At 39.7% G+C, this 23,840-nt stretch overlaps 1 protein-coding gene across 1 annotated transcript; it reads left to right on the forward strand.

Annotated features, from left to right (window-relative positions):
• Positions 1–11: 11 nt before the first annotated feature.
• On the forward strand, positions 12–23,325 carry dhx38 (DEAH (Asp-Glu-Ala-His) box polypeptide 38). Its single transcript, XM_042489630.1, has 26 exons — positions 12–278; positions 1,535–1,863; positions 2,101–2,306; positions 2,652–2,810; positions 3,207–3,369; positions 3,918–4,036; positions 4,121–4,197; positions 4,302–4,457; positions 4,574–4,735; positions 4,916–5,023; positions 6,225–6,349; positions 6,485–6,622; positions 6,778–6,964; positions 8,284–8,469; positions 8,672–8,812; positions 9,586–9,696; positions 10,266–10,382; positions 10,501–10,608; positions 10,724–10,836; positions 16,169–16,377; positions 18,550–18,704; positions 20,103–20,258; positions 20,601–20,735; positions 21,218–21,343; positions 21,441–21,536; positions 22,810–23,325. The coding sequence occupies exons 2-26, from the start codon at positions 1,538–1,540 to the stop codon at positions 22,933–22,935; spliced, it is 3,705 nt and encodes a 1,234-aa protein (XP_042345564.1). The 5' UTR covers positions 12–278; positions 1,535–1,537; the 3' UTR covers positions 22,936–23,325.
• The last annotated feature ends 515 nt before the right edge of the window (positions 23,326–23,840 follow it).

Consider the following 23,840-nt stretch of genomic DNA (forward strand, 5'->3'; position numbering starts at 1 on the left):
AATTGTGGGGTTGCAATGGCCGCTCCCTTGTCTGTAAACATACGCGTTGTGTTTACGACAGCCGCGGCTTAAATATTTTCCAGTGAAAGCATCAGGCCCCTCATTTCCTCCGTTATTTACCTGTCCATTACTTGACCTCAAATCTTTAACTTGATGTGAGAGTTTCTACATTTTACGCTAAAATAAGCGCGCAGCAGCTTACCGCAGTTTGCCGCCCGGCCTGGTCGGGACACAACCTGGTAGCTCGCAGGCTAGCTGCAGCTAGCTGCTCTGTTGAGGTAGGCAATAGTTTAATTGCATGTCATCTGTCTGTGTCTAAAAAAGGGGGGAATATAACAGTTTAGGTACAAATGTGTGGATGAGTCGCAGTTAACGTAGTCAGTATTTACAACACGTGTCCTCCTGAAACGCCCCAATATCACCTAACGTGGCTGTGTTTGTTATTTTCAAGACTAAACTGTAAAACAGCGTTAAAGTTGATCTAAAACAAAAGACAGCAACGCTGCTAGGATTTTATCTCCACGCGTGACTCTGGAGTAACATACTAATTGTTGATGTTACAAATGGGGCCACTCTTGGCATCGTATATGAATTACTGATTATTTAAAGTTACTTGAGTCTTATTTCTGAGTAAGTAGGAAAACCAGACGCTGCATCTTCAGGCTGGAAATGAAAAGAGTTAGATAAATAATTGTTTTGTTATTAAGACTAAATTAAGAGGTTGCGATTGTAGAGCCCACATGTGCCCAGGGTTGGCTCAGGGTGTCCAAACTTTTTTTTCAAAGAGCCGAGTTAGATGTTAAAATACCTGGGGCCCAGCCGCCTCCCGCATCATGTGGGTTATTTAAAGAGAAAGAAAGAAATGAGACAGATACAAATGAGACAAACACGACTTTTTCATTTGTCGTTGAAAAATAATTTGCTGTCGACTTGACACTTCTTTGCTGTTGAATACATACATGACATAGTTGTGATTCAGTATATCAGTGGTCTGAAAGCTACAATTGGCCCCTGGGCTGGACATTGGACATGCTTGTTTTTAAGTGACACAAATCTTGTTTAAGTGTAGTGATGAATTAATAGAAAATTGACAACAAATTTGATAGATAGAGTACTTTATTAAGAAAGAATAGCAAACTTTTCTTGTTCCAGCTACTCCGCTGTAAGGATTCAGTGCTGTTCTCTGTTTTTCTTTCATTGTCAGTTAGAGCTGAAACAATTATTTTAGAAGTCATTAAGTTGATTGACATGAAATTCAGCCATTCTGATAATCAGCAATTTTTATTTGTAAGCAAAAATGCTAAAATTTCACTGGTTCCAACTTCTCACATGTGAATGTTTGTTGATGTTTGTAGTGTACAACAGTAACTGTGCACCTTAGAGGTCACCCTGAACTCATGGATCTTGTTGGAAATAATTGCTATTTTCTGACATCCTATAAATCATATGATTTTTTGTAAACTAACACCTGTCATGAGAAACACTTTACAAACTTTACACATTTTCACTCCTTGCACATATTATTTCCCCACAGACAATGGATGACGATGTGTCCATGCACAGGCTGGAAGGGTCTGATCCATCCGCTCAAGTTGGTGGACTGATTGTAAAGAAGAAGAGTGCTGCTGCAGAGCCACACGTTTTTCGGGCACCCACTCCGCGCACCTCCTTGCTGGGCCTGGATCTGCTGGCAGCCCAGAAGAGGAAGGAGCGAGAGAGTAAGGAGCAGTCAGATGCTGGTGCCGATGAGAGAAACAGAAAGAAGTCAAAGGTTTCCTCTTACAAAGACTGGGAGGAAAACAAAAGCGACTCTGGGTCTGATGAAGAAGACGATGATAAGAACAGCGATGCTAAGAAGGAGAGGTAAGTGTTGGTGCTTCACGCAGATCAGCATTTTATTGAAAATCATCACTTCCGCATGTCTCGTGGAGTTTATTGATGTTTCTTATTTATGTAATTCATATTCAGTTCTTTGGATTTATTTACCTCTGGATCTTTTTTTAGCTTGTGAGTCTTTATGTGTTCCTTGCATTTTCTTTGTTCCCCTAAACTCATAATACGTGCAAAACAATCTATATCATGACTGATGTTTTATCTCAGTCTTGCCAGCAGGAAGTATCGTGTGACTGGCTCAGAGACACCTTCAAACCCCGGAGGCGTCAGCGAAGAGTTCCGACGCAGACACCAGCAGAGAGAGAAAGACAGACGTGAGCATGGAGTCTACGCCTCCTCCAAAGAAGACAGGAACAGAGAAAGAGACAGAGAAAGGAGCAGAGATAAAGGCAGAGACCGAAGGAGTGAAAGAGGTGATTGTAAAGACCATAAAGTAGTGTTTTTATTCTAATGAGAGTAGACTTTTGGTTGTAGAGCGACATCATTTTTCAAGTTAAAAAAAAAGCTGTTGATAGCTTCTTAAATGGGAGGACCTGCATGTTTTTTCTGTGTCATATTATTGTGAATAGATTTAATGCAATTTGTCTTTTGTTTGACTATTGTGAGAACAGTAAGTACCTACATGTTGGACTTAGGCAACTTATGAGGGCAGGTGGTTCATTATTTTACATTTATTAATTACAAAGTGGTATTTGAAAAACACAATGTTAGATCAGTCAGTGTTGTAGAGAGTGACTTTGTCTTTCTCTGTCTGTCAGATGAGCGAGAGAGCAGCTATGGCCGTGGCAGTGGCAGTCGGTCAGAGCGTTCAGAGCGCGGTGAGAGGAGTGAGCGTTCACAGAGAGATGGCTGGTCCGAACGCATCAGCCGCGGTAGCAAGAGAGAAGAACCTCTTACGCCACAGCATCGCCCCAGGGGTACTTTTGTTTAATTCATCTGCATTATTTAGAATTGTCCTTGTACAAGGGATATTATATTTAACTGGTTGACCAAACTTAAATGTCCCATATTGTAAAAAGTTTGAGTTCCATGTCGTCTTTATCATAAAGCAAGTATAGGTGCTGTATTAATACTGTAAAAGTATCAAAATGTTCAGTCCACAGAGAAATACATGCAGTCTGTTTTTAGAAACCATTGCCTTGAATCAAGCCGTCAGGACTTCCGTAAAGCTGTGATGTTATGACTGTACTATTTCAGATAGAACCTGCAGCTACAGCGCAGTTAAAGTCATTAAGTAGCTGCAATGACAGTGCAGAGAGTATGAACCTGAAAATGAGCATAATATGAGACTTTTACTTATTTTTTAAATGTAGATTCTTTCACACCCTCACGGTCCAACTGGGAGGAGGATGACAGCGGTTATGCCAGTTCACGACATTCACAGTGGGAGTCTCCATCCCCTGCTCCGTCTCACAGAGAGACAGATCGCTCAGAGCGAAGCCACCGCTCTGTCCGAGAGAGTGAGAGGAGAGACAGGTAAACTACTGTCATTCATTTCATCTCACTTTTTTGTCCTCCTGGCCCCAAGGCCTTAGTTTTAGATAGAAAATTCCGTATATTCCTCAGCAGGCATCATATTTGTAAAAGCAGTTTTTACATTGTGTTTTGTTGTGAGTTTTCTTATGGATTTTGGCAAATGTAAATAATAGTTTCTGGTGAATCACCTGCTTTTGCTCGCAGATTCTTACCTACAAACTATTAAAAAACTAACTAACTAACAGAATAAGGGGTTAAGAGTTCTGAAATGTAAATCAGAGCCAGATCATGCAAGAATTTAAAAGTAATAAACAAAATCTTAAATTGCCTGCTATGGATTATACTAAATTTACAACATAATTATTTGTATTTAATCTTACCATGTTTTTCAACTCCATGATTATTGACATTTCATCCCTATTGTGTAGTAATAGTATTAGACATATCAGAGGCATTTATAAGTCTTCACTTTGAGTTCATCTCTTCACATTTGAGATGAAATTCTTTGTTGTCGTGCTACCTGATGAAAACAATTGTGTGTGCTTTAGGTCGGTCAGAGGCCGTTACCCTGATGACACACCTCTGCCTACCCCATCGTACAAGTACAACGAGTGGGCCAATGACAGAAAGCATTTAGGCTCTACACCTCGTTTATCACAAGGAAAAGGTACTGTTTTAAAAACGAATTTTGTGCTCACATGCAAGTTTTAAATTTAACATGTCTGGTAACATTTCTTTTTTCCATCTCCAGGTAGGAAAGAAGACGGTGCAGGAGGAATTGTGTTTGATAACGAGGACGAGAAAGACCAGTGGGAGGAGGACCAGAAGGTGAGTGGTACAGTTTCCCTCATTTATGCCTTGTTGAAGCTATAAACTATTTTCTGTTAATACTTTTTTTTTTTTACATCTGTAATTGTCCAACTGTTTTGTAGCAAGCTGACAGAGATTGGTATATGATGGACGAAGGCTACGATGAGTTCCACAACCCTTTCACCACCACGTCTGAGGAATATGTGAAGAAGAGAGAGCAGATCCTTCAGAAGCAGACTCAAAAAAGAATATCTGCCCAGAAGCGACAGATCAACGAGGTCAGCGCTTCACCTTGTGTCTGCACACACAGTATATGTTTGTTCTACACTTGTCCTGTGAGTGCATCTGTCTGTGTTGGTCATCTTTGTGTAACAGGCTGTGTTTCTTGTCTCAGGATAATGAGCGGTGGGAGACCAACCGTATGCTGACCAGTGGTGTGGTGCAGAGATTGGAGGTGGACGAAGACTTTGAGGAGGACAATGCTGCTAAGGTTCACCTGCTGGTTCACAACCTGGTGCCTCCCTTTCTTGATGGAAGAATAGTCTTCACTAAACAGGTAAACTAGGCCCAAACAGTTCATAATTAAAGGCCTCTAGTCACTAGTTTTACTGTTTAGGATGACAAATAGCTCGACTAAAATGATTCAGTGCCATAGATGTCAGTTTTTTTGTCACAACTTTTTGAAGAGTTTGTTTTTTATCTGAATGTTTGTATTTATGTTTTTGTTGTCCTGCAGCCAGAGCCCGTCATCCCTGTGAAAGATGCTACCTCTGACATGGCCATTATCGCTCGTAAAGGCAGCCAGCTTGTCCGGAAACACCGTGAGCAGAAAGAACGCAAAAAGGTTGGCTAGATTAGAAACTAACACTAATGTTGTCGCTGTTTATGTTTTTCTGTACCTCTAAACTGAAACCAGTGAGAATTCACAATATTTCAGGGTATTTGTGTGATAATGATATTCTTGCCAATATGACAAAAATACTGAGAAAATGTTATTATTAATTTCAAGAATATACAATCTAAACAAAATAAGTGTTATAGTGATATATGTCAACATAAAAAAAAGTATTTGACAACAAATTTAATAGAACAAAAAGGTTTTTTGTCATGCCGCAAGCGTTACCAAGGTTTACATTAGGACAGGCTTGTGACAAAGTGACTTGACTGCACTGATTCTTGTGTGCGCATAGCGAGAGAGGAGAGAGACGCTGTGCTGCTGCCACTGTGCTTCTCTCAGCCACTGACTGCATACTTTGAGCGGCAGGTCGCAAAAAGAAAGAACAGAAAAGTCCAAAATTGACCATAAAACTTTCAGCCACATTTCATTTTGCTGTGTGTAACGATATGACGCCATTATGTCACCAGTTTGATGTATTGCCATTATCATGATATGAATTTTTCTTATCATATTAAAAATGATACCGGTATTATTGTTAAGGATATGATATTGCACACCCCTAACTCCGAGAAAGGGCGTCAGATGTAGAGAGGTAGGAAGTGGGGAAGTGGCTCCTGGCCCACATTCATTTTAAGTCACAGATCACTATATGATGGTTCCAGTTAATCAGTCCTGTCCACTGAGCCAGTGAAATCCAGGACAATGGAAAACCCTCTCTGTCATGTCTCTCAGGACATGCCCAATTGCAACATACTATTGGCGTCGCAGCTGGTGTCATGCCATCACAAGATGGCCTCTTGTTGTTTTATCTCTGTTTGGAGGAATGTGGTAAAGCGCTAACTGCAAATCAGAAATGATCTTCATACTCTGCCGTTGACGGATGACAAACTGGTTTGTCGGTGTGCACCTGTCTGGTTCATAATGCCAACAATGTCTAACTTCATCACTTCAGTAAATAATTTATTCCGGATCATTTTACCTGGTTGGTTGATGATATTATAACTGAAACCACCATCAGTGAAGTGAAACAGCTTTACAATTACAACGCTACATAACCATCATCTTTTCTGTGTGTGAAGTTACTGACTGGTGCTTTACAGTGTATTTCCATAATCATATGATTTAACTGGAATAATTCTGCTTCTAGGCACAGCACAAACACTGGGAATTGGCCGGCACCAAGTTGGGGGATATCATGGGCATCAAAAAGACGGAGGAACAAGACACCTCTGGGGGGAAACCTGTAGGAGAGGATGGCAAAGTAGACTACAGGTGACCAGACTGTCTATGCAAACAAACAATTTACATTTTCTTCTTAATAATTCACAGGCTGAAATTGTAGAACTTTAATTTCCTACCTGTCATACGTATTAATTTTTGGGTAATTTTTCTTCCTCTGCTTTACAGAACTGAGCAGAAATTTGCTGACCACATGAAAGAAAAGAGTGAGGCCAGCAGTGAGTTTGCTAAGAAGAAAAGCCTTCTGGAGCAAAGACAATACCTGCCTATTTTTGCTGTCAGACAGCAACTTCTTAACATTATAAGGTATTGATACTCAGAGTTCATTGTTTTTCTCAAATTCAATTTTATTCCTAGTTTTTACCTAAAAAGTGTTTAACATCACATTAAAGATGTCAAAAAGTTATTCCTTAATAGAGTTTCAATATTAACTGCTGCAATGCGTTAATTTCCATCCCCAGGGATAACAGCATAGTGATTGTTGTTGGGGAGACGGGCAGTGGGAAGACCACCCAGCTGACTCAGTACCTGCATGAGGATGGCTACACTAGCTATGGCATGGTGGGTTGTACTCAGCCAAGAAGAGTGGCAGCCATGAGTGTGGCCAAGAGAGTCAGTGAGGAGATTGGCACCAACCTTGGAGAGGAGGTAAAACAGCTGTGTGACTGTCAGCCAATAACAACATTTAGGAATACGCCTTGCTGTTGCCAACCAGCAGTCTGTGTGCAGTTGTATTGCTGATTGTGGAGCCCTTGAGACATCTAATGTAAATTAATTTGCTTTTGATATCGTAAGTATTGATATGATCATGCAGAAAATGCTTTTAGGCATTCACTGTGTCTATTAGACATAAACCTCCCCTTGATAATTTTTCCAGTCTTGCTTCTTTCAGTGTAGTTTGACGTAAATGCAACTTTTTTAAAAAAAAATTTCATCATCACCCCTGCATACAAAGAAAAAAAACTTTGTCTCTCTGTCAGGTAAAGTGAGACGTGCTTGTGAATCTGTACAAAAGTCTGTTAGACTCATTAATGCATCATAAAACTGCATGCGGCTCCAGCAAGAATGATAATTTCAATTTTAACCAAATGGTAGCTATAGCATTTAGAGATAATTTGATCAAGACCTTGAACTCTACCCTTTTTGTGAATATATATTAAAAAAAACATTTGCAACTTGTACAATGCATACATTGTAGGCTGCTGCTTTATAGTTGTCCATATTTCTGGATGTTTCTGGTAATTAGTGGTTTCTGGTTATGAAAAGATTTAACTGTGGTTTTAGGTACATCTGCTTTTGTTGTTTTACAAATCAATTCCACCACGGAGCCAGTGAATTCATTGGTTTCATCTGTGACATTGAAGGTGGTTTTGTACACTGCCACACACTTATCATGGGTAACAAGTGATGACTGAAAGGCATTGGTTTTGTAAGAATGAATTTAATTTTCTTCCTGCATAGTATACCCTTTAACTAATACAGTAGAGCTGTGAACTTATTGAAATCCTGCCTGATGTCTCATGTTGTTTCCTGTGACTTTTGAGTAGAGACACAAAGAGCTACTGTGTCGTTGTATTTCTGCCATGATGTTATTTTGAATGGCCTGTATGCTGCAGTAATGAAGAAGTCAGGGCTGCCTCAGTTGCAAGTCATGTCCTGTATAACACCGCCATCTAGTGTTCAAAATGAAAACATCATGTTTGTTGCAGACCTGAGGTTTTTTTTTTTAACTGTGGGGCAACAAAAAAGGAAGGCACTGGAGATGCTTAAATTTTTGATAAAGGGTGTTCAAAATTGCTGTTACTGCAAACACTGAGAGTCTGTATTTTTATTTTAAAAATGCATGATTTGTTTGTTTTTTTTTGTAATTCCCCCTGCATGTCATACAGTGGTATTTGCTGGCAGCAAGTACTGTAGAGATCACACATATTATTTTTAATTTATTATACTGACACTGTTGCTTGCAGGTGGGCTACGCAATCCGTTTTGAGGACTGCACTTCGGAGAAAACATTGATTAAGTACATGACAGACGGTATCCTGCTCAGGGAGTCACTGAGGGAATCAGACCTGGACCACTACAGCGCTGTTATCATGGATGAGGCTCACGAACGCTCCCTGAATACTGACGTCCTGTTCGGTCTGCTGCGTGAGGTCAGTACACAACTACCTGACACCCATTAAATATAGATTTTTTTTTTTATTTTTGTGTTCAAGACATACACACAACTGCATCTGCTGTGTGTCTAAAGGATACATTTCCTTTTAATGACGTTGGTGCTTCCTTTTCTGCTTTCAGTGTAAATTCGCTGTCATCTCACTTAACCATGTTTTTTCTGTCCGCTGCGTTTATCAGGTTGTATCTCGACGTACGGATTTGAAACTCATCGTTACCTCTGCGACCATGGACTCAGACAAGTTTGCTGCATTTTTTGGCAACGTGCCCATTTTCCACATTCCAGGAAGAACATTTCCCGTAGACATCTTGTTTAGCAAGGTTTGTTTTCTCCTTCCACTTAAGGGCAATTAGATCATTATCATCATGTCATATTTCAGAAATTACTGAACATTTGTAATCTCTGAAACTGTTTCAGTGAGGCTAATATTTCTTTTAAAGCACAATCATCTGAGATTGTAATCAAATTAAAACAAAATAGGTTTACCTAAAAAAAAAGCCTATGTGACAGACACTAGTGCAGTAAAATTATGTGTCACATTAAGTCATATTTTCACTACCAGCACAGTGCTCAGTTTATCAAATACCCTACAAACAATAGATAAACAGTGTGAATCAGAATCAGGATCAGAATCCAGTTTTAATGCCAGGTACGTTTACATATACAAGGAATGCGACTTGGTGTTTTGGTGCAAAAAAATTAACATGAAGGAAGAATAAAAATAATTCTGGCAAAGGTGAGCGCACCTTTGACCACGATGTCCAATATTTCCACGGGTTCCGCGAAAAACGTAGGAAACAAACCTGGCGGTGTTGAAGTCCTTATGTTCATAAGCTCTTCTCTGGTGAAAAAGCTCAGTGTTTGTTGGCAAAAACTAACATTAACACACAAAACAATGTGCACCAACACACTGAGGCAGCCATCCGCAGCGCCATCTTGATACATTTACATTGTCACAAACTATCTTTTGGCATTTGATAATAACCTCCCTTTAAACTGCCGTGTCAAATTGAATTGTATTTTAGTTGGTTTATGGTAATTTCAGTGGTTTTGTTTTGCATTGGACTGACATGTTGTGTTCTGTGCTGTGCAGACACCACAGGAGGACTATGTGGAGGCAGCAGTGAAGCAGGCCCTGCAGATCCACCTCAGCGGGTTGATCGGAGACATCCTCATCTTTATGCCCGGCCAGGAGGATATTGAGGTGAGGGTCATGGCTGCTATTATCTCACAAATAGTTGCTGCATATTCATTTGAGCTGACTGTTATCTGATTTGTGCAAAAAAAGTGCTGTATGAGGAAGGTAGTAGTTTTTGCTCTGAAAAAGACTCATTGTTTATTTATACATGCTTTACATGCAATGATTAGTCGATTAGTCTGAAGAAAATTTATTGCCAAGATATTCTGATAATCAACTGATCACGTCAGTCATTTTTAAAGCAAAATGTCAAACATTTGCTGGTTCGAGCTTCTTAAATATGTGAATTTATTGCTTTTCTTTGTCATTTATGATAGTAAATGGAGAGTCTTTGGGTTTTGGACTGTTGTTTGGACAAGAAAAGCAAACTGAAGATGACTCTTTGGGGTGTTAGAAGTTGTGACATGTACTTTTCCACACATTTTTGACATTTTATAGAATAAACAATTCATTTTGAAAATAATCAGCAGAGTTGTTGGTAATAAAAGGAATCTTTAGTTGCAACTCTAGTTTACACAGAGGTTTGTTCCATTTTCAGCTCCTAGTTAAAGTATAGTACATTGTTGTCCTTGCAGGTGACGTCAGATCAGATTGTGGAGCGGTTGGAGGACTTGGAGAATGCTCCTCCTCTGGCCGTACTGCCCATCTACTCCCAGCTTCCCTCTGACCTCCAAGCCAAGATCTTCCAGAAGGTTTGTATATGTAGCTGTTCCCAATGTTTAATATATTTATCCACTTAACATCCTTGAGTCCTTGTAATGAAAACAAGTGAGAAAACAAAACTGACTGTTTTCATTTATTCTCTGCTAGGCTCCAGATGGTGTAAGGAAATGCATTGTTGCTACAAACATCGCTGAGACCTCCCTCACTGTTGATGGAATCATGTTTGTCGTGGATGCAGGATACTGCAAACTTAAGGTACTCCAAGGCCTTAGTTACATTACAAATATGTTTTTTTTCCCACACTGCAGTTCTTGAAAGCTTCTCTCCCTATGTGCAAGTTTAAATCATTCTTCTATTTTTGTGTCAACAGGTGTTCAACCCTCGCATTGGAATGGATGCTCTACAGGTTTATCCCATCAGCCAGGCTAATGCGAATCAGCGTTCTGGCAGAGCAGGACGTACAGGACCAGGACAGTGTTACAGGTAATGGCCATGTCTTCTCTCTGCACAAGCATGTGATCACAGGCACAGTCAGTGTTGAGCTGGAATTAGTGCATGGTTAAAAGTTGTGTCATCATTAGGTCCCTGTAATGCTGCTCCTAAACTTGTGTTTTTAGCTGACAGTACCAAAAGTCTCCTGGCACTACAAAAAAGAGGATATTTTAACATCACATCGTTATTTCCCACCGTCTTAGTTCACATTCAAAAATAAACCACCTGAATATGATAATTTTTTCCATTCTCGTTTCTCCAGTGTCCCTGAGAATGTAGCATCATTTTTGCATAACTTATTTTAAAAGTGTGTTTTCTCTCTTAGTGGTTTGAGATGAGTGCCCTCCCCAGATGATTTGCTCAGGGCTCTGGATGTGTGAGATGGCCGAGCTTTCAAGACAGTCAGAGGCAGAAAAAGGGTCAGAATCCTAATGTCTGGAGGATTTCATGTAGGGCTGCAACTAATGATTATTTCGATAATCGCTTAATTGGTTGATTATTTATTCGATAAATCGACGAATCAGAGAAATGTTACACCAAAGACCCTGTTGGAAGTTTCTCTTGACCCCCTCTTCCTTAGCCATATTTACGTAAAGGGATACTTTGCTGATTCTCAACCAGCTGTGTAGCAAAATAATCTGGGTAGTATGTGTAGATGAACTGTGGTAAACTTCCCTCCATCTAAGTTTCCTACAGTGTCTGGATATTTGCCCTTTTTAAAATCCACAAATTTCTGAATTATTCCGGCCCAACTGCTCTCACACACCAGCTCACACAAATCTATGAGAAATCAGTTTTGGAGGAGCTTTACACTGAGTACAGTAAAGGTTGTAGAGTAGTTGTGGATGTGTGTGTGTTTGAGAGCAGAGAGAATGAGTCACGCTGGTTTACTCTGCATGCATGAAGAATTTTCCACTCAAAGACCCTTTTAGCAGTTCCTGCAGGCACTCACTCACAAGCTCAAAACCTCCATTTACATCAGAATTATTCTGTAATTATAAGCGCCTACTTCTGACAGCTGTAATTGTCATTTGAGGGCTTTGTGAAGTCATTCTTTCACTTCTCAGACTCTGAATGTTTCCCATGAGGACAACTCCTGATAAGAAGATATTCAAATGCCTACCCAAAACTGAAACTTCTTTTGGAGATTCTTTAGATGACCCTTGGGGTCAACCCACACAGGATACAGTCCATTTTTAAACAGGTGTGTGCCCAAAAAATCCACTGGTCTGGCTGGTGTTTCTGCGTTGCTCTCGAAGGCTTGTGCAGAAGAGCTCACCCCAGCTTGGTGCCCCATCTTTCAACAGTCAGTGGATACACACGCTGTTTCTTTTTCTATTTTAGTTCCTATAGCTAAGAAACCATGTGTAACCGATAAACACTATTTTAGACCTGTGGCTCTGACCTAAATTGTTATGAAATGCTTTGAAAAATTTATGCTGTCTGTGCTCAAAGCAGAGGTCAACGGGGCACTTCCCCGTTCCAGTTTGCTTATAGGCAGGACACCGCTATCCTCAGCCTGCTGCACAAATGTACAAGGTAAAATTTAGATTTATTTATTTTTTTAAACATTGTTAAAGAAGAAATGAAATTGAAGTAAATCCTGCTACATCTTGTTGGCGTCGAAGGAGGAGTTGAGGAGTCTCTCAGCCTGGAGAAAGAAGCTGCTTCGTAGTCTGGTGGTTCGGCAACAGCTACTTCTGTATCTTTTTCCAGATGGCAGCAGGGTGAACAGACTGTGGCTAGGGTGGCTGCTGTCTTTTGGTGTCCTTTGGGCTCTGTGCAGACACCTCACTTCACAGAGGTCACTGATGCTCCGTAAATGGGAACCAGTGATGTTCTGGGCAGATTTAATCACCCGCTGTAGAGCCTTCCTGTCCTGGGCCGAGCACGAACCATGCCAGTTTGTGATGTTTCCAGTCAGTATGCTTTCTATTGCTCCTCTGCAGAAGTTAACCAGGATCCTGCTCTGGAATTTAGCCTTCCTACATTTCCGTAGGAAAGACAGCCTTTTCTGTGCTCTTTTAACCTGGGTGGTGATGTGTGATGTCCAAGATAGGTTCTCAGTGATAGTAATTGTTGATTTCCTCCCGGTATGAACTCTCATCGTTGTTTGTAATACGGCCAATGGTGGTGTCGTCTGCATAATTCACAATAGAGTTCTCCTGATGTCTGGGAGTGCAGTCACGGATAGAAGTCCATCAGCTCTGAACCTGAAAACTTTGTGCAATGTTGTGACACTAATAGTCTAATTTTAAATATAAAAAAACAAAGGAGATGATAATGGATCCTAGATCAGTGGGGGGCCATACTCCTGCTATCATACATGATATCCACATTAACCAGGTTTGCTTGTACAAGTATTTGGGTATTCACTTGGATGACACCTTCAGCTGGAAGGTCCACATCAAAAGTCTGTGCTCTCGTCGACAGCAGAGACTTTACTTGCTGCGCAGACTCAGAGTGTTTGGTGTTGACCAGAGAGTCATGGAGGCCGTTCTGGAGAGCTTGATCAGATACGGGCTGTCAGCATGGTATGGCACCCTTACTGCACAGTGCAAAAGTAAGCTTGCTCGTCTTGTACATGCATCCATGAAGGTGATGGGGAAGACTGAATACCAGCCCCTCCAGTCCATATCAGAGGAGTCTCTTCTCAGGCAGGCCCAGAGGATAACGACGGACCCGTCTCACGTCCTCTCCTCACAGAACGAGCTCTTGCCGTCTGGCAGACGATATAGAGTCCCCCACTGCAAACTCAAGTGTTTAAAAAAGTCCTTTGTTTCTTCCTCTGTAAAAGTTTTAAACAATGCTGCCTGAGGAATTGTGTTATATAGTTTCATGGTGTTTTTATTACTGTGAGTGCAATACGTGTTTTTGTTACTGGGCATGTGCAATATGTGTTTTTATCACTGGGTGAGTGCAATAGGTGTCGTGTGCAATGTGTGCAATTTGTGCAATTTGTACTGGGTGAAACTGTGACTATGTGTAGTTGCCTATCTGCAGTTTAGGCTGTTGTGTTTTAATGTCATGGTGCAAAAATTGTTTTTGTTTTAAGTGTGGCGACATTATCTGCGGCACTGAGTCCAAGACAAATTTCCGCTTCGGGGACTATAAAGTGTATTGTATCATATTGTGGGCAAGTTGTTATCAACTGGGCTCCTGCAAAGACTCAAGGAGACATCAGGAGATCCCTACATCATAGAAACTAACAATGTATGCTTTTGTTGTGCAATTAACATGTGACACACACCCGCACATCTCCAGACTGGAAGATAGGACCACATTAACTGATTTTCGTATTCAAAGTAAAGCGTACTTTGAAATGTTGTGTGGTGATCTCATACTTTGCTTATTTGCCGATTTTGAGGCCAAACTCACAAACACAAGCTGTGCCTGTGTGTGTGTGTGTGTGTGGAGGGGTGTGACCTTTTGTAACCCTCTGCCAGCAGCGTGCTTCACAATTAATGGAAAGACTCTTAATACAGATTTGCATTTTGATATACATGTCCGTTATCTGTATCTTAATTATCCCTCCTCCATACACCGTTGTTTGCAGATGCTGTATTGTTTGCAATCATGCAAATTGTGATTTTCTAATTATAGGTTTTGTTTGATAGACCTTTAGTCATAGTGAGTACTTTCATACTTTGTTATATTTTGATGCTAGTACTTGTATACCTTTACTCAAATAGGATTTTAAATAACCTTTAATTATATCAGAGTGTTTTGACACTGTAGTGTTACACTTAATTATTTTTACACATACTCATTATGTTTGTGAAATAAATGCTGTTTTACTCAGTTAATGATCTGCCAAAGAATTATTTGGTTTTCCCCTAAGTGATTGGTATCGATCAGAAGAGGAGAGCGTCATGGTTTCAAATATTGGAGCTTTGAAGGGCTGTAGTGAACTTTATCAACACTTTAGGAAAAATTAGAACTAGAGAGTTAAAACAGTAGAAGTGATGGAAGGGAGGAGTGTATTTTTCCCGCTTTGATGGTCAAGCACCACACCCCTTTGTCACAGGAGTTATAACTCCAGTGAAGTTGAAGGGTTTTGGGCTTTTTGAGAGTCAAGAGACTTTGAGTGAAACAAAGCCTGATAAGCTGTCAGTCGGGATCTTATCTCAGCCACCTGAGGTGTCAGAAGATGATCAAGCTGTTCGTTGGGAGAGAAAGAAGGAGAAAACAAACATAAAAACCGACCGAGGCCAGTCACCGGATTTGCAAGTGTAACCGAGCTGACCGTCCAGCAACCTCACATAGGCCACACTGCAACTTTTCCAGAGGGAACCTTTTCCCTGGCATCAATCCTTCCTGTGCTTTATGGGTTTGGTGCTCTTAAATGATAGGGAAACATGGGAAGTGTTAGACCTAAGTTAGGCTCTCTCATCAATACAATTATAGGCCATTCTGTAATCAGGCCTCTTCTTTATCTTTTCCTTCAATGTTTTATGGGATACAGTAGGTTGCCTCTCTGCTGTTGATCGATGCTTGACATTGACTTTTCTTTAATTTTAATTTCTCATCTGTTTGATCATCTTGCACAATTTCATTGCACCTGATCAAGTCCAGGTGTCACATCTAATTCAGTTCCTCACTGGTTTTCATCCCCTCATTTTTACTGTTGCTGCATTAGTTTGTTGTTTATTTAGTCATTTTATTCACTTTGTGTCTTTGCTGTGTTCAATGTTCAATTTTTTATCTATACTTATTCTTAAACTCATTCATTGGTAGTCTTTTCGGAGTAGTTTTGCTGTGTAGTGAGTAGTTTAATAAACCTTTCATTTATAAAGACACTTGATCTTGTGATGTGTGTGTGTATAATGTCGTGTCCCTGTACACCTGGAAAAAAAACTCCAAAAACCTTCAAATTATGAGACTAGATTGATCAATGAGGCAAAATGGGCTATCAGCCTTTCTATTTTAATGGGTGGTGCTCAGAGGTTTTTAAATTCTATTTCTAAATGTAAACTTATTGTTCCTGATAGCCAAAGTTGAGCCCCATTACTCCACTTCATCTTTGTACCAATTCATATTTTTCTGAGTCATAATTTTGCATTCTGAGTTATAGTTATATAGTTTGGTATTGATTTATTGATTAATTAATAATTTAAATTAATTGTTGATTGAGTAATGAATCCCCAACTTAATCCACTACAAAGTCATAATTTCCTGCTTTTTCCTTTGCAGATGATCCACATCTTACTGCTTATTTAGGATCCCGCTGACATCTACAAATACCTGCACACTTTTCTTGTTTACGAAAATCTGGTTTTAATCTGTACCATGTTTCTCTCTTTATCCTCCTGCTTTTGTCCAGGCTTTACACTCAGAGTGCCTATAAGAATGAGATGCTGACTACCACCATACCAGAGATCCAGAGGACCAACCTGGCCAACGTAGTCCTGCTGTTGAAGTCTCTGGGTGTTCAGGATTTGCTTCTCTTCCACTTCATGGATCCACCTCCTGAGGACAACATGCTCAACTCCATGTACCAGCTCTGGATTTTAGGAGCTCTGGACAACACAGGTAGGTGGTGTACAGGGGCTGGAATTACTGGAGGCATATCATTATCATATCATGCTGATATGGTACTTTTTGTTTTCTAAATATTTACATGAAATTGACTTTGCCAATAGATTTTTAATATGCTGAGTATTTTATGTTTGTGAGAGCTAATTATGTCCCCAATGAAAGATTTTGGCAATATGTGCTGTATCTATTAAAATGTTGTTAGGTCTAAAAGAAAAGCAAACTTGATCAGTTCACCTCTGTCTTTTGGGATTGTCAAGCTGGCAGCGTGAAAAACATTTATTACAATAACCTACATTCAGTTTTGTATGCATCTGAACAAAGTCTAAACTGATTACATTATTTTGTCGTCAACATACAAGGTCCATCTTCAGGAAACTGACAGACTTAAATGTTTGGCAAAATCCTTCAATGTGCATTTAAATTAGGGCTGCATCTAACAGTTGTTTTCATTATTGATTAATCTACTGATTGTATTTTCAATTTATCTATTAATTGTTTACTCTATAAAATGTCAGTAAATTTGGAAAAATTCCCATCACTAATTCCAGAGCTTAAGGTTATGTGTTCAAATGTCTTGTTTTGTCTAAAACTCAAAGATATTCAGATAGTTTGCTGTCACAGAGAAAAAAAGAGAAAAGGCAAATATTCACATTAGAGAATAGAGCTGCAACAATCAATTGTTTAGCTGTCAGTTATCAAATTATTTGCTAACTAATTTTGATTTCAGTTTGAGTAATTTTAATAAAAAATTTAAAAATCAAATTTCAACTTCTGAAATGTGCTTGTGGATTCTGGTTACTTTTCTCTTTCATGGTAGTAAACATTTTAGGATGTCGTCTCAGGCTTTTGAAATACTGATTGACATTTTTCACCAATTTTCTCACATATGATAGACTAAACAAATATAAATTAATCATGAAAATAATCATTACATTAATCAGGAATGAAAATAATTGTTAGTTGCAGCCCATTTGAGAGGCTGGAACAGATACTTTGTATGTGTATAGACAAATTGATTAATCAAATAATTGTTGCAGATCTAAATCAAACATTAATGACTGAACAAAAAAAACTCAAACACTTGTAATTAACTTCAAGGCCTTTATTTGTCCCCAAAAAGCAGTTGGTTTTGCTGCAGTCACAATAAATAAGAAACAGCAACACAGGGCTAGACACACAAGATAAATCCACACATGCATAGCAGCAAAAAAGAGACAACAAGACATAAATACAGGGGTATACTTTTTACTGTAGAAAAGGGGTTTTTGGTTGGGTGTTTGCTGATGCCACCTGTACTTTACTGAATTGATTAAAAATAGTACTAATGATGTCATGCTGTGTATCCTAACTATATTTATATCAGTTTTCTTTTCCTTGCCTCTAGTCACAGGCCTTTCAATACCTCGATCAGTCTTATATACAGAGAACACAAGCAATATTAAATCATCCCCCTTTTGAGATGAAGATGAAGCTGTGACAGAGAATTGTGGGTATTTCAAGATCATATTTTCCCCTCATTGCTGGTTTGAGCTCCCTCATAGTGAAGCTGACACCACAAACACAGGCGTGAGGCTTACTGTTTAAAGGATGCTACAGTGATGCTGCAGACACAGCAAATAGGCCTGGAGGAGGCAGTTGTGCAGTTTAGCCAGTGAAGTAATTGCCTAGTAACTGATCCTGTGTTTGATTTGACTGGTCAGGTCTCATTTCTGTCTCATCCTTAGCCAGATTCCAGGGGATTTAGGGATTTCGGGATGAGGGGGGACTTTTGATGATTCCGTGTATGGTGTGTTAACAGCAGATTATCTCTGATTAAGGCTTACCTGCCCCAAACTGGCTGCTCCGCTTCTCTGCTTTTCCTCCTCATAAGCTTCTTAGACTCTGTCGTCTAATCATTTAAATCAGCACTGGCAAAGTTTTTGATCTCGCTCTCTTTTTTTTTCTGAACAAGTATTCTCAACTGTCAACAGTTCATCCTCGTCTCTCATGGTGATAGACAAATAAGTGTCACGTTCTGCTGGCTTCCTTCTCACGCCAGCAGGCTGTTAATGGAAAAGAAGCTTATCACTGGTCTTTTACTCGTTCCTCCTACATTCTTCACGACTCATGTACTTTGATAATCTTCACTACTGGCCTGTTAACTGTGCTCTCTTTTTTTCATTTCAGGTGCTTTGACACCGACGGGGCGTCTGATGGTAGAGTTTCCTCTCGACCCTGCCCTCTCCAAGATGCTCATTGTATCCTGCGACATGGGCTGCAGTGCTGACATCCTCATCATTGTCTCCATGCTGTCAGTGCCGGCCATCTTCTACAGACCAAAAGTACGTTACATTTTATACAGTGTCACTAACTACATTCACATGCACACAGACACTCCACTATTATTCTGAATATATCAATATTCTGAATTTTATACGGGTCATGCAGACAGCATATTAGGTTTGGATACTCTGAATTAGTATTTTCAGTATTTTCTGATGAAGACGTGGGATGTTGATATGAGTTGGGTTTTAGGAGCATTCTTTTCATATGGCCTCTTGTCTGTTTATGGTCTGCTCTTTATATTGTCATGAAAGGTTTTTGGATATGCTCAAATCTCTTAACGTGCCCTTCACAATAGGGTGACTTAAAAGAATAAAAGAGGGAGGCTGTAATTGCACAATTAAATGAGTCCACCATCAGTGAAAAAAAATCAAAAAATGTTTTGATGCAAAGAAGCAAAATAGCACAATCAGTCATGTTAGGGCAACATTATTGAAGTATGCACGCTGCATGTAAACAGGAATTTCAGTGAAATATTCATTTTCATTACTCATGTAATACAACTTAGGTGTATTGTCTTTTTTGAAATAAGGGCATAAAAAAAGAATATTTTGTGCCTATAGATGTAGTCAGTCAAGATAGACAACTGCTTATTGTCATAGTTCATGTCTTTGCCATTTTACAATACAGGTTTGTACAATGAGATGTAACATGTAGTTTCTTAGTGATAAATCACACATACTTTTAATGTATTTTGGTGTGTTAAAGTGGCTATAATCTATAGGTTATATTAACAATGGGTCACATGATTACTTGTATGTGAAGGGGGTCACTTGAAGTGATGAACCGAGAGAGTATTATCCCAGGAATCTGCAGCTCCCTTAAGCTCTATGGAGCTATTTTGTATTTTCAGCTGATTGTTATGGTTTTTCAGCATGCAGATCTCATGTTTTACTTAGCTGTCATAGTGTAGTTTTTGGTGGTAGCAGGCTGTTTTTAGTGAAAACGCAATAACAGATAGGCAGTCAGACAGGCTGACTAAACTAGCTGGTAAACAGTGGAGCATGTAGCAGCTTAAAGGCAGATGTCTCCCTCAAGAATAAGTGGAAACCAAAAACAGAGATAAAAAGAGAGTAAATAATGGACTTACACTCACCAGGTGACCAGAAACTCAACTCCAAATGAATGATAATGTCATTCCATAACTACTGGATGTATAAGCGATAATGTTATATCAGTTTAACGTTAACAAGGTTTTTTTTTTTTTATCTATGTTGTGTTCATGGCTTCTTTTTTTAGCTTCACAGCCTGTAATGTTTTAGTGATTTTGAATATTGTTTTTAACAGCTGTCACTATTAAATGCATAAAAAAGCTTGTTCACAATATTTTGGCATGAGGAAAAACAACCCAAAAAATCGTATTGATGCAAGAAGGCTCAATCTGTGTGTCTCTGCAGGGTCGTGAAGAAGAGAGTGACCAGGTGAGGGAGAAGTTCTCAGTCCCAGAGAGTGACCACCTCACCTACCTTAATGTTTACATGCAGTGGAAGAACAACAATTACTCCAGCATCTGGTGCAATGAGCACTTCATCCACACCAAGGCCATGCGCAAGGTCAGACTCCTAATTTTTGCCTGTTCTCTTATTTAACACTGCCATCCAGTTTCACACAAATACCAGCACATCAAGATGGTAATGTGGAAATCTCAGTTTAAACTGTTTTCTTGCTTTTAATTTGGTGTTTGATTATGTGTCATATGTGATTAACGTCCTGTGCGACCTAGTTAGTGTCCTGCTGATTTTTAATGTAGTGGTTAGCTGATTACACTGACAAAATGATAAAATTACATTTTTTTTACATGACATCAGTGCTATATTTCCCCCTTGATTGCAAGCCAGCAGGATGGACTTGTTTTCTATGTGGTTCCACTTCTAATAAATATTGTTTTTGTGCAGGTGCGTGAAGTGCGCTCCCAATTAAAGGACATCATGGTGCAACAGAGGATGAACCTGATTTCCTGTGGATCAGACTGGGACATCATCAGAAAGTGCATCTGTGCTGCATATTTCCACCAGGCTGCAAAGCTCAAAGTACTTCCTCCACTCATTTTTTTATTCTCTTTTTTTTTCAGTGAATATGTTACGCCTAGTGGCAACTGGTTGTGGCAGATTTATAGCAGCATAATTACAGAGTGGTGAAATATCCCTTCTGGCTTCACATTATACACTGCTAAAATCTGAAAGGGAATTTGTAGTTATGACTGTATAATCAAGGTTCTCCATTTGACTTATGAGTAGGTGGCTAACCCAGGCAATTGTAGCACAGTTGGATATACTTCAAATTTATTTTCCTGCTGTCTGAGCCAGGTGGAGAAGCAAATTAGCCCATATGACCTGATTTGCTCTGACCTTAAGGTGCTCCTGTAGATGCAGGCGGCAGGTGCAAACACACACACACACACACACACACACACACACACACACACACACACACGCACGCACTTAGATCAACACAGACAGAAATTCTCAGCTGCACATTTTAATTTGTTATTTATGCCTGTGTTTGCTCCCAGGGCATTGGTGAATATGTGAACGTGAGGACAGGCATGCCATGTCACCTCCATCCTACCAGCTCACTGTTCGGTATGGGCTACACTCCTGACTACATCATCTACCACGAGCTCGTCATGACCACCAAGGTAAAAAGTCTGTTAGCTAGAGAAGTCGGCCAGCATGAAAACAATCAGTGATATATGGTATGCATTGCTGATGATAAACTTGTGCTTTGTTTTGCAGGAGTACATGCAGTGTGTGACTGCAGTGGATGGAGAGTGGCTGGCAGAACTTGGACCCATGTTTTATAGCATCAAACATGCAGGAAAGAGTAGACAGGTAAGAAAATACAAGGCTGGTACCTACGAAACACAATTTGGGTTAATTCATTACAGAACCAGGAATGTCCACATATATCTGTGCTTTTATTCTGATTTCATAATTTGGGCTTTGTCCTTTAAGACCCACAAACACCAAACCGACATCAAAGAACTACTGGTGACAAAGGCTGTCTGTTTCTTTCCTAAACATATTGCAGAGACTACAGCTTTTGGGACATACATTTGTGCCTGCATGAGAGGAAATACAATACCATACAGTACTTAATTGTCATTGTACAGATGTATAGTGAAATTTTAGTGCATACTCTCTTAGAGGGAGAGGGTAAAAAATACAAGATAAAAGTTAAAAAAAAGACAGCAAATATTATCACAGAACAACAGTAATAAATAATCAATAAATTGCACTAAGTCTTGATAATTGCACTCTGTCCAATATTATAATCATACCTAGTGTTTAACAGAGTTCAGTTCTTTGAGTGAACAAAGCCACTACATACGTGCACATCATCAATCATTCTTCATTAAAAAATAACTCTCCATAGCATCCGGCATTATCTGGTAATCTGTATTTGTTATTCAAAAAATGATAACTGGAAAACTCACAGGTTGGACTAAAGAAGTTAGATAGCTAGTTAGCGCATTAACACAACCGGATGTTCAATATTAACCATAAACGATTTCAAACTATTTCTGCTGAAGAGCTCAATGACTAAAAACACATAATCTTACCTAACATAATACATTTGGGAAACACAGCTATGAAGACCACATCTATAGTGCATTGTGTGGGCATCTGTAGTGAATTATAATGCATTATAAATGTGATTTATAATGAATTATAAGTATCAAGTGTCTTATGGCTGCGCTTCACTAGATATAAACCAGCATGAACCAAGTTTTTTCAGTCTCATGCCCTCTTCACTTCAGTCATTTGTTTTCCTTCCTTACTTAGGTTTCACACCTTGTGCGTTGAACTGCCAATCAGAGTGATTCCACTCACCAATAAACTAGCTGCTGAGTCGACATGCCCGACTAGTGCCAACAGTGTAGGACACTGCCAAAACTAGGGCCACAGACAATCCGACATGGCCAACAGATGACGCTTGGTGTGTCAGGGCCCTTGAACCAGTGGTTTCTAACAATTTTGGCTTGTAATCTGTTAGAAAGAAAAATAGATTGTCACTGGTCGCACAGGTCCATTGGCCATTTAACTAAAAAGTGATGTTTGTCTTCCAGGGTACCTCCCTCATATGTGTATGTTGCTCTTTCAGGAGAACCGTCGACGTGCCAAGGAGGAGATCAGCAACATGGAGGAGGAGATGTCCATGGCTGAGGAGCAGCTGCGGGCCCGTCGAGAGGAGCAAGAGAGGAAGAACAACACTGGCAGTCTTAAGTAAGTTGCCAACCACCTCTTCTTCTTTTGCCTCCTCATCACACATGGGTCCTCATCTAACAATAGTTCCCCATGGCCCTCATTTTCCATACGCAGTCAAGATAGAAACATTTAATTTACCTACCTCACCACCAATCCATATCTTCAACCCCTCCCCCTCTCCCTCTTCTCCTCTCTCACTCTCTCTATTCCACCTCTCTCACTCTTCATGATGAGCTTTTCTCACCTCTGGTCCCTCCAGACGAGACAAAAAGAAATAATATTGACTCCTGGCTGACCCCCATTACTGCAGCAATTTAAATTGTGCCATAGCAGAGCAGAGAAAGGAGGGGAATGTTCAATTTCAAATTAGACCAAAAAATTAATTTCACACCCATCCACAGGCTTTACAGAGAGAAATAAGGTTGTAAAGACAGATTAAAAAAAGAAGAAGTTTATTATTAATTAATCAGTCGGTTTATCTGTCTGAGTTTGCGTGACCACGTCTATAACAGATCAGTTGAAAATAATCACACTTGAGGTATAGGATTAAGAATTAGATTTAGGCAGAGGAAGCTGGATGTGTGATAATGAATGTTGCTAACTCTCCTGGGCTCTTGTCTGCCTTTGTCCTTGCAAGCGTCTTCCCTATGAGTTCAATGTGACCAAGATGAAGCATTTCTTTGGCCACACCCTCATGTGCTGGCTACTTATCACCTTTCTCCCTGCTCACCAGCTCAGTGATGTGAACTAGTGAATGGCCCAGTCATTAGTTTTGTGTTTAAAAGTGGAAGTGTGAGTGAGTATATGATGACATACTACATACTATATAAGCATACAATACCATGACTTTTTTGTCATGCTTTGCGATGGCAAACTGTAGTTTGACTTTTTTTTATTGATTTTCGACCACATGCTAAAGTAAGACAT

Source organism: Plectropomus leopardus, chromosome 1, assembly GCF_008729295.1.
Source record: "Plectropomus leopardus isolate mb chromosome 1, YSFRI_Pleo_2.0, whole genome shotgun sequence".
In the NCBI taxonomy this organism is placed as follows: Eukaryota; Metazoa; Chordata; class Actinopteri; order Perciformes; family Serranidae; genus Plectropomus; species Plectropomus leopardus.

Coding starts and splice junctions, on each gene's coding strand:
- dhx38 (XM_042489630.1), top strand. CDS start 1,538: ATGGATGACGATGTGTCCATGCACAGGCTGGAAGGGTCTGATCCATCC. Junction 3,370..3,917: donor GAGAGTGAGAGGAGAGACAG/GTAAACTACTGT, acceptor TGTGTGCTTTAG/GTCGGTCAGAGGCCGTTACC. Junction 4,458..4,573: donor AGAAGCGACAGATCAACGAG/GTCAGCGCTTCA, acceptor TTCTTGTCTCAG/GATAATGAGCGGTGGGAGAC.